Below are 17,208 nucleotides of genomic sequence, written 5' to 3'. Positions count from 1 at the left end.
GTATATTTACTGCCAAAGATGAAAAGAACGTAACAGTTGATTTGCTGTGGTCCTGACACTGAACATTTCCCCAGTACCAGACTGAGGAACAGCAATCTCAATGAACGATTACACTGCTCTGACAATCTGACCTCGATCCTACTCAAAGTCTCCAGGAAATGTACCTGCCAGCCTCCAAGCAGTCTTCAGCCATATGTGAACTGAAATTCTCAGAGTCCCCTCATTTGGCCAGACCTAGGATGTTTTTGAAAGTAAAATGGAAGAATGCACATATCATTTCCAAACTTAAATATATTTTTTCAAATGGGTTACATTTGAAGTTTTTGATGAAGTGCTTTACCCATTTTTTAGTCTTCACAAAAGCACCTTCCATTTTGGTGATACTTTCCTTCTAAGACACCCTGCCCAAAAAACATGAGCAAAAGGTAAACAAAAGCAGTGAGCCGAGGCAAGTAATTCCTTCATAGAGAGTGGAAGGTGTTCCTTCCCATAAAAGCAATCAGAGAGCACAGCCTGGCTTGCCATCAGTTTCCAAGATGGCATTCCACCTTCCTGCTGGCTGCAGTTCATGGCTGGCGAGGAGCACTTCTGCAGTAGAACATGATGGCAGAATGCTTATTGAGAAAAACAATTGATCCACACACAGGCGCTTCAAGGCAGTGATGCTTTAATTCCACGTGCACTATAGAATGAAAAGCTGCAAGGATCTTGAAAACTAATACTTTTTTTTTTTTTGACAGATAAATGTAAAGTTGTGTCATTTAAATGACACTGTTGTAAATGATTCTCCCTATTAGAGTGCCAGCATGACAGCCTGTTGCAAAACACCTATCATGTAATATCCATTCAAACTGATCCAAACAGTTTATTTGCAATGAAAATTGCCTCTCCTGCAGTGCATTGTTTTCTCTCCCTTTTATTAGATTTCATTTAACAAAACCAAAATAGCACATATGTGAAGGGTTATATATGTTGGATGGTGTGTTTTGTTAAAAGTGCATTTCTGTAAGAGAAGTAGATAGGTTTGAGAGCTCTGCATGCTGCTGGTGATAAAGTAGTAATGCGTTGCTCCTATAGTCACAGCACCACACAGCAAAGCTACATCTGTATCTCTGGAAAAAAGAACACCTTTGTCCTTCCACAGCCTCCGGGGTGCCTGAACACAGCTTTTGCCTGATGCTTAGCGGGCTGGTAGTTTGCCATGGAGGACAGGAAAGGTGTCCTCTGGGCAGGTGGCTGGTTGTGCTGCCATAGGGACTGCAAACAAACTCCAGTTTGTTATGAGTCTTTCTAATCAGTCTCTATGACATTTTTATGGCTGCTGGTGCATGTAGCTACATGCATTACAGAATTGTAGGGGATGAAAGGGACCTCTAGAGATCATGTGGTCCCAACGCCTCTGCCAAAGTAGATCCCTAGACCAGGTGGCACAGGTGGGCATCCAGGTGGGTTTTGAACATCTCCACAGCCACACTGGGCAGCCTATTCCAGTGCTCTGTCACCCTTACTGTGAAGAAGTTTTTACACGCATTTGTGCAAAATTTCCTAGCTTCAGTTTGTGGCCATTTCCCCTTGTCCTATTGCCACTCACTGCTGAGAAAAGTCTGGCCTCGTCACTTTGTCTCCTGCACCTTAGATATTTATGGACATTGATCAGATCCCCCCCAAATCTTCTTTCCTCAAGGCTGAACAAACCCAGGTCGTTCAGCCTTTCCTCATAGGGGAGATCATCTTTGTGGCCCTCCATTGGACTCTTTCCAGGAGATCCTGGTCTTTTTTGTACCACGGAGCCCAGAACTGGACACAATACTTCAGGTGAGGCCTCACCAGGACAGAGTAGAGGGGGATGAAAGATAATCATTTCTGCAGTAAAAAAATGCAATAATTCTGGCTATTTTATGCTATTTCCAAAACTTCAGTTCACAGGGACATTTTCCCTTCTGAGCTTCACACCTTGCACTTTATCTCCCATTCTGGATTTTATCCAGAAAAACTGACTATTAAGTCCAAACCTAGTATCCTGGCTCCCTTCTCAGGTGCAATACTAGATTGAACAGTATGTCAGCATCACCTGGATGATCACCTATTAAGGGCTGTGAAGCAGGGCAATGCACAAAAAATTCAACAGAACCTAAATAAATTCAAGTATCACAATGGAAGAGTTCATTGCTTAATGTCCCAGGCTGCATGACTCCACCTGATAATGAGAGGATAGAAAAGACAGTGGAGGAGGCAAATGTATGCATTTCTCCAGCTCTCTGCAAAATGGCTATTTCAAGTCTGATTGCACAGATTTCAGCTACGTCTACACATATATTTCATAGAATCATAAAGGTTGGAAAAGACCACTAAGATCATCTAGTCCAACCATCAACCCATCACCACCATGCCCACTAGACCACGTCCTTTAGTGCCACAACTACCCTTTATCTTAAGTAGAAAGAATCTCAATGGCAATTGTTTCAAGAATTGCATTCCTCTAGTGTGCTCCCAGTTAAGATGGCAAATCTGTAAGTTAGTTTCTACAGACAGTATATGACCCTTCAAAGCTTTATGTATGCACCTCAGAAGTGATGTATAAGGTATACGCATATGGGGCTTGTGTACATCACAAGACCCAAAATCCTGATATCTGAGGCATAAAACAGATCATCTTTGTTTGACAATAACTAAATTTTTTGCTAAATGAGAATAGACCATAATTATAATTAAAACAAGTTCTGATAGGTGGCTGAGAGTGACTAACTAACATTTAGTAGAGTAAAAAAAGCATAAGGAGTTCAATGAGTTTTAATATTCTAGGGTATGAAAGTGAATGGGTGAATCTGAGGGCAGAGAGAAAAAAAATACCAGTATGGAGTCAATGTCACCAGCTCAGCACGCATCAGAGTTGATAAGTAATCTCTGCACAGTAATATTTTGGATCAAATTCAGATCTAGTTTGCCCAGAATGTCAAACTCTATTAACTATTTAAAAAAAAAAAAAAGCTCTTAGCATTCATCTATATTAAGTACAAGATTGTCATCTTGTATCCAAATGAGCTTTGCATGCCTCAGCAGCTGGACACTCATCGTCAGGAGATTGCTAGAAGTCTGATGGTCCTGCTGAAGGTGTGTTCAGGAGTCAGCATTCAGCATAATGGGTGGTGATTTTTATTCATCCTGAACTGGTAGAATTTGTTTCTCCATGTGGTTGTAGAGGCCAGTTTTGGCAGCAGCTTCAAAGAGGTAGTAGATGAATTCATTAACAAAGACTCATCGAGATTTTAATGGAAATATACAAAGCTTCACTAACATCCTAATATAAAAATTGCAGGTGATAGGGAGCACCGAATCATTTGATGACTAGAAGTGGCAAAGGACACTGTCTGTGGAGATGATCTGTTGCCATAAGCTGTGATCAGACTGGCTGAGATCCCATGTCTGAAGTGAATTCTCTGAATCATAGAATCATTAACGTTGGAAAAGACCACTAAGATGATTTAGTCTAGTCATCAACCCATTCTCCCTTGGGAAGCTATCCAGAAACCTTTCTGTATCTTGTTTCAAGACATCATTTCACATTTGCCTGAGAGGAAATCAAACCCTTTCTTGGAAACACAGTATAATAATGGTTTGGTTGCTCTGGACTACACAAAATCTGGATGTCAAAAGGGGATTTCTGCAGAATGATCAGTAGTGTTAACAATGCTGTTAAGTAGAAAGAACAAAGTTATCATCTCTGAAAAAAAGACAATATCCTAATTTGGTTAATACTTTTTGTTTGTTTTCTTTGTTTGTTTTTGTTTTTGTTTTTTGTTTTGTTTTTTTTTTACTATTTCAGGCATTATATGTATCCTCAGATGCAATAACTAATAGATCATGGAAATATTTAAAGGAATCATTAATTTCTTTGACATTTCAGGAAAAAACAACATAGACCAGCCTTATCAATCTTTAGTCCTAAACACTGTCATTTCAGATATACAGATTTAAACCATTAATGTGAAAAGAGTGGTGGAGGGAACAGAATGCTGCTATCAGGAGAATTCTGTAGTTCTTTTCTCTGTATAGTAAAAGAACACTAGCTCCCACGAACCACAAAGCAGTTTTTTCAGCTGTAACTGAAGTATCTATTTGAGACACATGTTAGAAGAGAACACTACTGCTAAATTTAGAGATTATTGATAGCTGTAAGCTTTCTGGGAGAGGCGAGAAGAAAACACAACAGAAGAGATTTGTGTTTGTCTACTTAGTGAGGTCTAAGTTCAATTTAGAGATTGAACCAAAAAATTAGACACCACTGTTCCTGCTGCAGCACCCTGAAAATGTCCCTAATCTCTCCCATCATGAGAGTAAATACCTCAAGGACATCAGACAATTGTCTTCTGCTAGGGGCTTAAATATTATCTTAAGTATCTGTTTTCACAGTTCTTATGTAGTACAACACTTCTTGTGATGACCAAACTCATCTACTACTACTACATCAGAACTTAGCAGAACAGTAAGTTCCTACACTACAGGAAGTGAGGATTTGCTCAAATGCAACAGCCATAGGAACAGAAACAAAGGAAAGAAGCTGCTTACTTTACACACGCATATATTGAGCGATTTTATTTTTTTTTCCCCCCAAGTGAAAGATGATGCTTCCTTAAAAATTTGTGTTACTGTGAAGTGTCTGTATAGTCAGTGTATGTAATTTTAGCATTAAAGATGCTATAATTATGAAATAAACCAGAGAGTAAACCAGAGAGTTTGGCTAAGCAGTTATTATACCAAAAGAGAATAGATAAAATGCTTACCCATATCCTGGGCTCAGTATAAAACTCCAGAGGAGGGATATCCAGAAGAGATCCTTCTCTGCTGCTAGTCAGCTCTTAAATGGGGTCTAGAACAGGTGCAGCCAGGCTCCACCTCTTCTGACAGCACAGGTGAATTGCCTTCACCTGTGCTCCCAGGGCTGACTCATTGCTCACCTCAGGTGATCTTTCAGAGGTTCAGGCCATGATTCAGCAGTTCCCATACAGTGTCACATCTTAACTGAAGCTTTTTTGGGCTTTTGGATAGGATTCATGTGTCTAAATGCAAAATTTGGTTTTCTGTATTTTTATACAAAACTTTCTCAGAATTATTCACTGAAGAGAAATAGATATTAATGCTTAAGTGAGGACAATCAGAATGGATCAGATGATCTAAATGAGTCTATATCTGTAAATAAACTATGATGACCGGTATGGTACAGACACTACTACTACATGCGTCACCTCATTTAGTGAGTGCAGGGATTCTTGCCCAGGCTGGGAGAACCACATCTCCCACCCACACAGCAGGTCTATGAGCTGATTAGTTCTGCTCACCAAGGACTACCTTGGTGAAGACTGGTGAAGCACCATACTGCTTTGCAGAGCAGGGGCTATCCATCCCAATATTTCCAAGCTGGCAGTAGCTAATTTTGTTGCTGAGTATCTTGTAGTCACCAAAATGTAATTCTGCAGCATCCTGCTGGCTCTTGCCGTAGCTCATCTACAATACATTGGATCCCATAGAAAAGCACTTCCAAGAGGCTGATTTTGTGTTGTAACTGACCTTGCTGAGGAGCAAGGAGAGATAAGTGTAACTACTTCAAAGGCTGTCAATCAGAGATTTAACACTCTCATAGTCATTTCATGTTGCCTTTCCATCTTTAATTCACATAGGACTTAAAGACGAGATATTTCTATTTCATGCTTATTTGCTGATATTAGTGTCTAGGGAAAATTAACACATGTGAGTCTGAAACACTAAATTCCTGAAGTCTAGATGGTTTAAGACTCAAATATTATTAAGCTTTATTGGCGTCAGTATTCCCAGAGGTAAATTCCAGCTGTCTTAAATGTTACTTCTTTAATCAACTTTAAATGCTGACCCAGCAGCTCTACAATAGATTTTGAAAAATAATTGCATCTTTGGCATCATTTCAAGTCTATATTTTTTTCAGAGATTAACTGCTCTTAATCAATTTCTGAAGTGTATAAAGCAAAACAAGTATTTCCCACAGCAGCAAACACATATTAATTTCTATTTTGTCTTTATCTTGCACTTCTGTTCTAATTAATACAAGGTCAAAACTTCCTTTTATTATATTTTCTCATAGCCTTGCTAAAAATGGTTGCAAGAAGATGTATTTTATTTTAGCAAAATACTTCATATATTCTCTGCATCCCTATGATTTTCATTAAAAACAAGTCAAAATTTTTATTCACTCAGTACATTTTTTGCTTGAGATCATGGAAATAGTCTTGAAAACTGCCAAATGGACAGACGGATGTGCAGAATGTCCAGATTTAGACTGGAATCCAGCAGCTCAAGCTGACTCAAAAACCATGATCCACCATACCACAGACAGCTCACAAATTAGAGGCATCTTGGAGAATACAGTCAATATTTACTCACCATGCTCATCCAGTAATATGTTGTCAGGTTTGATATCCCTGTAAAATAAGTAAATGCATGCATTATAATTCATAGCAAAAGAAGATCTGCAATTTTCAAATGTTTTCCATATGGTTGCAGGGGCCAAGTAACTTAAATTAGAGCAATGAAAATCATATCATATACAAAGCTAAATGATTTTTATCTACATTATTTACTGCCTTGAAAACATGCATACTAAAAAGACTGCCTGGGTTTCTATTTCATATGTTTTTGTTTTCATATGGTTAGCATTGACAAAGATTTGGTTTTCAAGATGTATTTTACTCTTTAGAGAAACGGGAACAACAAAATGGAAGAATTGCATCCTGGACATGCCTGATTGCCTCAGGGACTCTGCATTTGACAAACACAAGAAATCAGTTAACTGGAAACATCACTGATCCACCCTTTCTGCCAGACCTGCTAATCTGCCATGCTCATGTGCACAATCACTCACATATTGAAGAGTCCTGCTAGATTTTATACTATCTATACAGATCTAGCAGCTCCCTTTTTAGCACTTGAATCTACACGTGTCTGCTTGTAATGGTAGATAGCAGGCTGGGGAAAGGGGTGGTGCTAAGGAAGTGTGGGGTGTGATGTACCAAAACATCAGTTCAATTCTGACGTTCTTGGCACAAGGAAAAGACATTGCCTTAGAGAGCCATGCTTGTCTTTTTAAGTTGACCTTCACTCTGCTGTCAAGAACAATGGAGACAACTTTTCCTCATCATTGCTGGACAGTGCCTTCACACTGGCAGCTCACACCTAATGCAATTTTGAAGCAGTATTGCATTGCCTGAGGAGGAGATGCACTGATCTGCCTTGAGCAAAATATTTGCCTCTTGGGCTAAATTCTTCACAGATCCCAGAAGAGAAGGCATTGAAAAATGTATTCCGAAGATCTGTGTATTTTAATGCAGCCAAAGGATGACTTGATTATTCTGATTTAAACATTTCTCTATAAATCCTGTCTGAAATATGTACTTACACATATTTAGATTTCACTAACAAATTTTGCCTAGTTTTCATGAATGGAATAAAGAGAAGAATGAAGTGTTGCAAAAGGATAATATTGCATCAGAACATTTTTTTTTTTACTTTAAATGTAGAATGATTTCTGAAGAAAATGTCAGGAATAAGATAGAAATAGCAACCGTATACATTATGTATGAAGTGACTTCGATATCTTTGTTGACAAAAGTCAACTTGCAGCCTAATACTATGAATTCCAGGCTTTTTAGCCTTTTCTGAGAATCATATGAAATTATGAAGTACACTAACATTATATTTACAGTTTGTGCAGCAGCAGTTGAAACAGAATAATTGAGGATGTGTGTGTGTGTAAGGAAAAACCTCTCGCTATGCGTTATCATCTGGAATGGAAATTTATACCAATATTTCAGTGTGAACACCTGATTTTCTTTTGCATAACTTACAGGCAATCTATAATTGTTTGACTCAGGAGAAAGTTTGATCTACACTTGTAATATAAAGAGGAGATCTCTCCTAGAATCCATGTCAACCAGAAATCTCTGATTTCTAACTTGTTTCTTTCCTCTTCCTCACACTCTCTTGGCACATCACTTACCACATCAGAAACTCTCCTTCCTCTGATTTCACATGGCTGTCATTGTGAGATACAGGTAGACTGTAGGTTTGAATATCTTTTTTATAAGACTTATCTTTGGATGAATTAGCATAGGAAAAGTTATACATTTTTATATGTAATTTTATACATGATCTCTCAGCTAATGAGATAGTTTTCAGAAAAGCTACTTCTCATCTGATATCAAATATATTTGCTAGTAACAAGCTGATCTCTAATTACTGACAACTGTTTCCCAGTAAGAGTTTGAACTGTGATTTCAACAACTCTGTGGCTGGCCCGTGACTCGAAAGTTCAACAATGATTTTCATTGGAAATGAACTTGCAATTATGACTAGTAACTATTGAATTAAATATTTAAAACTTTGTCTTTACAAGACTTAACAAGCATAATATGACTCTGCACTTCTCACATGGGTGAAAAATTGGAGTGACAGCCATATCCATGAGTGCCATTCTGTGGCTTGCTAATATCAGTGGTAAATTCATTCTTCAAACTGTTTTCAACAAATTGAGGAGAAAAAAAAAAAAAAACAACACTTAGAATTGGAATGATAAAATTATGAATACTTCACTGAGAATAAAACTGAGAGAAAGGAAATATTTGACTTTATGAACTACTGTCAAGTCTATAGCAACGCACCTCCCAGGGATTGCTTATTACAACAAGCCCATGCCTTTTCTCTTTTTTTTAAGATGAGTTTAAGCAATATGAATATCTATTATGGTTTTGCACTATTACATAGACTATATACTTTCATTGTCACCAGAAAAGACATTGACAAATCCACTAGCCAACCGCATAGAGTGTGAAATATATCATACATGCAGTTGTATTGCAATGTTCCATAAGTTGAGCAGTAAAAATTATACCTCTGCTTGTCTTTCTGTGACTAAATCAAGCAGTGGCTTATACTTGATACTCATTCTTACCTGAGGGATCTTTTCCATCACTGTCTTTGCTCATTTTCTCTGAACCAGGACTGCAGTCGGGGGCAGGTATGGAAGGGTGTATCAACTTGCAGAGGTAACTTGATAGACTCATCTGTACCTGAAGCAACTTGATAGACTCATCACCATGTCTCCAATCTCAAACTTTTAAATTGATTTTACAGCAAGTAAATGTCATGGGCTAACCTAAACAAGAAGGGGAACAAGTTTCCTATGTGTATTTTTTCCCCTTGAGCATAAGATACTACTGTCTTCAGATCACATGCCTGGAGTTGCCTAGATTCATGTGGTATATGAGAAAATAAAGCACAAATTAACAGTAAAAAGTGTGCTTTCCAGTAGTACTCTATTACGTAGTTACTCCCAGTTTACAGCATAGCACTCAAAGATCACCCCTCTGGAGGCACCTTGTTGAAAGCTTCACAGACTGGAGAGGGATGAGCCCACTGCCATGTCTTTGCACCTTCAATACATTTGGGTTCAACAGAGTCAGTGTGAAGACTTGGAAAGTGTAGGAGCATTGCAGTTATAGTTACAGGATATATTCAGGATGGAAGGCTTGTGGTGTTCATCAAAAGGCAGCTAGTTCCTTTGAACAAATACTCTGGTTAAATTCATTTATATAGTGAAAATGCTGTTTCTGTAGAGATATGGATTTAAAAGATAATAACTCTTTAGTTAAGCTGTTAAATTCAGAAATGTTAAATAAGTGAAATTCTGTTTTGACTACACATCATCAGAAAAAGTTTTTCCTTTTAGCAAGCATGTTCAAACAGGGAAAAGAAGGATGTGAAATTCAGTTCCTTAACTTCAGGGTTTTCTTGCGTTTATACTCCTGGCTGATACAATGAACTGAAATACTCATTTCATAATCCAAGTATCTTGAACTAACTCATTAGAAAATTCTAAAGATTTTTGCAAACAGCAAACTTACTCATGACCAGGCTCAGAAAAGCCCTGGGCTACCTTCAAACCCATTCACCAACAGCAGAGCTGTCTATAACACTAATTTCTAAACCATGACTTTCTCATTCTGTACTGGTGCTACTCTTCTTTTTACACACAGAAAAATCAGAGCAACATAGAAAGGGAAGCAGATAAACCTTCAAAGTTTTCACTCGCTGACAGGACAAGGTTATATATTGTATCTAATATAACAACCCAAAAAAGCAGAGGTGAAAACAAATAAAAAAAAGTTGGAAGAAATACGGTTCAGTTTCTACTTGTTGCTATTGCTTACAAAACCATTTCTAGCTTTCTTCATTCACCTGGCTAGAAACGTCAAATAAGGCTGCCTGAAGGATGAAAGAACCTTAAAAAGGTGCTTCATATATTTTCCAAGTAATAATGAATAATTGATAATCTATTTGTATCTTGAATATCTAGATCAAGTGGACATCAAAGACAATCTTTCTACAGTAAAACAATGAGTAAAACAATGAGTCAACTCATATTCATTGCATATGCCAATCAGAGTCTCCTGAACTCACTTGAAAAGATTCTGTTGATTGTAAAGGACTAAAGCTCAAACATTTTCAGTTTTATTCACTGTTTCCATCCACATTCTTTTCAGGTATTACTAAGTTTTTTAGTAATTTTCTAAATTCAGAATTGGAAAGGTTGTGTAGTTTCCATCCTTGGAGGTTTTCAAGACCTGACTAAGTAAGTCAAGAAACCTGTTCTGATCTACAGCTGACCCTGCTTTGTGCAGAACAGTGGACTCTAACAGTTCTGGAGGTCCATTCCAACCTGAATTAGATTGTGAATCTATGAAACATAACATATCTAATTGTTCATCGCTATTTTTCCTCTTCCTTTTGGCTAAAAGCAAGTTCATGAAAGATTTATAAGGGACCTGCAAAGAATCTTCGGTATAGTCCAGTTAGTCCAGTGCAGATGGAAGCCAATCAGAGCTTCCACATATTCAAATCTATCCCAGGGCTTGAATACTCATGAAGAAAATAGTAGGAATAAATAGCCTATCTCTAGCATGAAAGGAGGTTAAAATTCAAATGCTCTGCAATTCACTGTAGTTGTAACATAATGTTCATTAGCTATGTGACATAGAAAAAAAAATCAGCTGAAAAGGAGCCTGAGAAATTTCAATGAGTGCGAAAATTAGATGAATATATTGCCAGTACCAGATAAAATGACTGGAAGAGAATGATCTTAATTGTTCTAAAAGGAAGAGGCCACACTTGTGTGTTTCTTGTGTAGATTAAATAGTCATATAAAAGAAGACTCCAAAGCATATGGTGATGCTATTTACTCTCAAGCTTGAAATCCAGAGCAATCTCCAAAAAAGTTTCATGTGTACTGCTATGAATTAGCAGCCAGGACATTGTCACTTTTAATCCCTTTTAATCTCTACTGGGCTTCAGATATTAATCTAGACAGGACAGGCTTGTGGCTGATGAAATCAACCATGCTTTACTCAGTTTACCTGAGGAAATATTGAAAAATGTATTGCAATATAAAACAGTGTTAGGTTCCTCAAGTTCTGATTTCACAGTTTTTGAAATAAAGCACTCAAAAAAGAAAAGATCTTGGAAGGCTGAACAACAACAAAAAATTAAAAAGGAATGGCTGAGAGGAAACAACAAATAGATTAGAGTTGTTTAGTTAATGAAAAAAACCTGTAAGATGTGATGTGACAGGCATATCAAATATAAATAGTATGTACATGGTCAATAGAGCTTTTCTATTTGCTTTTGGAATATGAAAGATATGTTCATATTTCATATAAATGAACAAAATAAACAAGGTTTTATTTGTACAACTGAGATTAAACTCAAGTTGATTACTGCAAGACATACTTGCATAAAAATGCTAAGGAGGCCTAAAGAAAACTTCAGATGTGAGTAACAGAACCACCAGCTTGAGTTTCTACAGCTAGGATTAAACTAACTGATTCAAGAAAGTCCTTCTACAGCAAATGCAGATGCTTGCTTATTTTCATCGTTTTGAAATACATCAATAATTATGCTGAATGCAAGGTCTATGCTTGTTCTTAAATCTGTGAGAATTGAAAAACTAGCATTGCCCATTTGTTTTATTCTGCAAACATACAATGACTACTGTCTTTGTTTCTGCCATTTAAAATTTTGTAAATTCCTGCTTTTGCCTATATTTTATCTTTATTACATCAAAAGGCTTCATATGTTTTTTTGTTCTAATAAAGGGACAGCTATTCCTCTCCAGTTCGGGCTTCTTTTTAATATTATCAGAGGAGTTGTTTCAACTATAACAATGTAGAATGGGTCTTAATTTACATACGTCATAACCTCTAATCCTTTAGTTGGTATCAGTCAGAATCCGAAGTACGTTCTTTCACCTTTATGACCAACGGGTTTTCATTTTTTGCCTTGTTGGCTCAAAACAGAATTTAAAGTACTGTTACATTTTCATTCTCCTGATCTTCTAAAATCCCACAGTAACAACTATGAGCATCTCGGTTGATAGCAGTTTACTAGCATGACTCATCAGTGGTATTTTCACTTTTTAATGACGTCTGGTTTTCTCTAAATGTGGAATGTTGAGTTTTCAACTCTTCACTTAAACCAAGTTAACCAAGGATAAAAAAACTCAGTTGTGTACCAACTCACGAAATGAAATCTTACGTGTTTAAAATACACTCCCATCTGCTTTCATTTGAATAGACAGAAAACATACTTTTATTGAAAAGACAGAAACTAGAAAACAAAGAACAAGTGTAAGATAAAACAAGAGAGGTTCAGACTGGATACAAAGAAAAACAACCACTGTCAGGGCAGTTAAGCAGTGGAACAGGCTGCCTAGAGAGAGTGTGCAGTCCCTGCCTGACATAAAGCCCTGGAAAGCCTGGTCTGATCTTGCACCCTATTGTGCTTTGTGCTGGAAGTTGGACTAGAAATCCCCTGAAGTTCCATCCAACCTGAATGTTTTCTACTTCTATAGATGAATTCTGCAGAGAGTAAAAAGGGTTATCTTTGCCTTACAGTCTGGCAGCAGCAACTGAATAGTTTCCTACAAACTACCTTATCCCCTTACAAACCTCCTCCAGGGGCAGTGGGAATGCCTATTGCCTGATAACAAAACTCCATGGTCATAAGAGATGCTCACTTCTGTCTGGATGAGATGGACCTAAATTTGTATGCATATCATAGACTTCACTGACTTACAGGTAATGCAGCTCATGTCCCTGCAGAATGCTAAGACTTTTTTCCTAGAGATCATGTCTCTTAATATCTAACAAATTAAAAGTACTTTACACTCGCATAAGAATCACAGAATCACAGAATCACCAAGGTTGGAAAAGACCTTCAAGATCATCCAGTCCAACCATCCACCTATCGCCAATAGTACTCACTAAACCATGTCCCTCAACACAAAATCCAACCATTCCTTGAACACCTCCAGTGTCAGTGACTCCACCACCTCCCTGGGCAGCCCATTCCAGTGCTTGACCACTCTTTCAGAAAAGTAGCATTTCCAATAAGGATACAAAAGAAGCAAGATCCAAAGACCCTTGAAGTCAATGGAAGGACTACATTGGCCTCAGTAGATATTGTTTAATCCCTAACAGTTTTTCTGTCTTTTTTTTTTCTCTTTAGTGCTGACTATCTAACAGTCTGTTTCATAGGATAAATCTTAAAAAAAGAAATATACATGTTTAAGTAAGTTCTTCTATTTTCTTAATTATACAGCTTATTTCTTATATTAATATTTTTTCTCTAGGCACCTGAATTTACTGTTTTTTGCTTCTGACCAACATCTTTCCTTGTTTCAAGAAATACTCAATGGTATTAAAATACTTGTTTTAAAACAATTGTATTACTTTTGGAATAGGAATTAGAGGGATAGGAATTAAAGACTTTTAATTGCTAAAGACCTCTGATTGCTGGTTCACATTCCCCTCTCTTAGTTGTCACTAGGAATCACTGCCCTGTACTGTCCTTTCATAAAAAGACCTTCAGAGCCATCTGCTCCTGCTCTAATGAATGCCATACTGTGATGTGACTCTGTGAATCACTGTAATTTTGGAATTTGAAGATTTCAGTAGAATGGGAAATTAGTTGAGAACATGTGGTGGTGGATCATGATAGATCTGGGAAGAAAAAAAGCATCTTGTAGTTGTTTGTATGAATCTGGATCAATCAATCAAGGTGCCACAAATAGCACTAAAGCCATCAGAATATTTAAGTTCAGAAGTAGACTCTCACAGGTCATGATGTCTGGACATCATGATGCAGGAACAAAGAAACATTTTACTATTAAAAAAAAAGACCAGAGGTTATAGGTGTGGAAATGCAGAAATAAGCAACTGAGATGCTGAAATCTCAAAGTCTTGAATTTTATCTGTTTAGAGTTGGATTAATTCACTCATAGCCAGAGGCATGTTACAGGGACACATTATTTCATATTGCGTGTCATTTGCTGAGCTGAATTATTTACAAAGAAGTATGCACCTTTTTTAGCTGTTTTTCTCTTGAGTAGAGAGAAAATTCTTACACAGTTGAGATTTGCTAATTCTGCTTGAAAGCAAAATAAACTGTTATTTAGCACCAGGGTGTGAATGTATTAATTTATCTTCTGAGAAGCAAGGGGTGAAATAATTGACTCAGCCAACTCTGCTATTCCCATATGAACTTTCTGGAGAACTCACTGTTGCACACAGTGTCAAAGGGTAATGCTTACAGTGCACTGTTCTAGTCCAAAATGTCAAAAAACTAAAGTATTAGCTAGTCTATGCTCTATCCAATGGAACTTATTTATTCAGTCCTATCTCCATTAAGGAAACAAAAAATCTCAAATTTTTGCATTTCAGACTCCAAGTAAGACATGGAGACAAATTTGTAGTTTTGCAGTGATTTACCAAATAGAGTTTCAGAATCGTCAAATACCAGTAGAAATTTCTACTGATTGCTCTTTTTTTTTTTTTAAATATGAATGTGGATATGGACAGATAGATACCAGATATCTTTAAAAATATTAACTCCTTTCCCTGCAGAAAGACTCAGACTAACAAACAGTACAACTTGTAAGTAACTGTTATTTTATCAGTGTGTTTTAACTATTGTAAAATATTTTAATTGCATGTTCATAATACTCACAAAGGCAAAAACTAAATTTAAAAATTAATACAATCATACAGAATTCTGTGTAAAAAAAAATCAGTAAACATTTCAAGGCCTGAAAAGTATTCAATATAACTGAAAAAACTTTGCCAAGATTCTATACTTTCAGCCTCAAATAATATACTTAGCACCAAGCAGAAATATGTAGGTTTGTTATCATACAAACTGTGACACATTACTAGTGAGATTTAAGTGCTCCAAATTTGGTTGGACTTGCAAAAATAAACCATTTTTTTAATTGGGCTTTACTATTTAAATTCTTCTGTATTATTTTAAATCTTCTATTTTCTCCGCAAGTCCAGTTTCCAAGGCTTTAATCTAGAAAATAAATGAATGGATGAATAAAATATATTCATAAATGCTTTCAACTAATTATCTGGTAGTATCCAGTCATATGATGCTAATCAGAATTCTATCACGATTTCCCATTAAGAAGTTTCCATCTTGTTTGGAAACAAAACCATTCTCTGATGCACAAACAAGACCTAATTGCTGCAATAATCATACAATTAGCATAAAAACACATTAATGAAGGTTGCTGAGGCCCCCCCCTTTGTCAGTTTACCTCTAAAGAAAGCATGGACTCCCAGGTCCAGATTTTGGATTGTTATACCTATGGAAACAAGTTACTCTGATGCCAAGTGTTCTAGTACCAATCATTCCTTTTTGGCTTAATGCTTCATTTTAGCAGGTGTCCATGAAGAACTTAAATTTTCTTATCACTTGCAGTAGTCATTTTTTTTATAGCTCTTAAAATGATGCTAGTGAGGAAGCAACCCAAACATGCTAATTTACAAATGCTTCAACTGGAACAATCTTGTTATTTTCCAATTATATTTCCATTTGGAAACTACAATTATGAAAATATGTTCAATTCTCTATTTGTAACAATAGGTGGCAGTAATAAAATCTTCATTTGTCTGTATAGCCAGTGGTCTTGGGAACACTTTCAAGTATGGATTAGAGAAACAACTGCAGTATATATTGTTATTATGGGTTGAAGATAACAGGCCAAGGAACATGAATTTTATATGGAGCCTTTCACTTTTCTGAGTACATACAGACAGATAAGTCTTCTTTGGACAGGTTTGGCTCCTGAACTTGCATAGGCACCAGATTAAAATAGAAATATTTAATGCAGAACATTTTGTTATATTCTTACTGAAGATCCAATATGATTATCTGCAGTTGCAATAATAATAGATGAAAATTCTTATATGCTACAAAGATTATAAAGATTTGACTAAAGAAATATGTGAACCTATACTTTGAATCGTCTATGTTGCACAGTATAATATTTAAGAACTGTACCACAGTGCCTGTATAAACTGAGCTTTTGCATTACACAACCCACACTGTGATATCCAGGATTTCTCTTGTGGATACAGAGGTTCTTTTCTAAGCGAGCATTACCCAACCGAAATGACTTGCATGCAATTCAGTGGTTAGCTTTCATTTTCCCCGAAGGACTCAAAATGTAGTAAAGTGTCCTTTACTACAGACACTTTCTAGAGCTAATGCTGGATGTACCTTGTGTCTAGAGCACTTGCATTTTTGGATGTCTGAGATGAACAATAGTCCACACTGATGACATGGTATATCATGGTGGACTTCATGCACAGGAAAAGGAAAATGCTAAGGTTTCAGGTTGCCAGTGAGTGCTAGGGTAGTCATCTCTTAAAGGCACCAGTGAAACATTCCATCAGGAACATTTTCTGCTGCTCTGAGATTCAGCAGTACAACATAGCAGGGAGAAGGGCTATAGAATGAGCAGAAAGCAATCATACATCCGCAAGTGATGCTGTCTTGTTCTTTCTAATCCGAAATCCAAATGCTAGCATGAATGCCAGGTTCCCCACTACCTTCACTATTATCATCATTTCCTTAATAAAGTATTAAGTATTTAGTCCTTTATTTATCAAACTGACCATCTTAGACCCTGTGATACATGCAACAAAAAGATACACAGAGAGGAGTCTGAATACATTCCACACTCAAGTGAGCTTTGACATCCTTTGGATGCTTCCCATTCTGATTGGTTTTGCAGATTTAACATACATAAAAGTGAGTTGCAATAGCACAGGCTGAAAAGTGCCTGAA

General features: G+C 36.8%; 1 protein-coding gene across 1 annotated transcript in view; it reads right to left on the bottom strand.

The window, feature by feature from the left end:
* Positions 1-17,208, bottom strand: part of STK32B (serine/threonine kinase 32B) — a 103,480-nt gene that overhangs the window by 21,585 nt on the left and 64,687 nt on the right. Inside the window, exon 4 of the mRNA XM_019614973.1 lies at positions 6,412-6,449. Within this exon, the coding sequence (XP_019470518.1) occupies positions 6,412-6,449 (38 nt within the window). The remainder of the gene's footprint in view (positions 1-6,411; positions 6,450-17,208) is intronic.

This window comes from Meleagris gallopavo, chromosome 4 (assembly GCF_000146605.3).
Source record: "Meleagris gallopavo isolate NT-WF06-2002-E0010 breed Aviagen turkey brand Nicholas breeding stock chromosome 4, Turkey_5.1, whole genome shotgun sequence".
Lineage (NCBI taxonomy): Eukaryota > Metazoa > Chordata > Aves > Galliformes > Phasianidae > Meleagris > Meleagris gallopavo.
The sequence above is the reverse complement of the archived record's forward strand: the minus strand, read 5'-3'. Positions and strand labels throughout refer to the sequence as shown.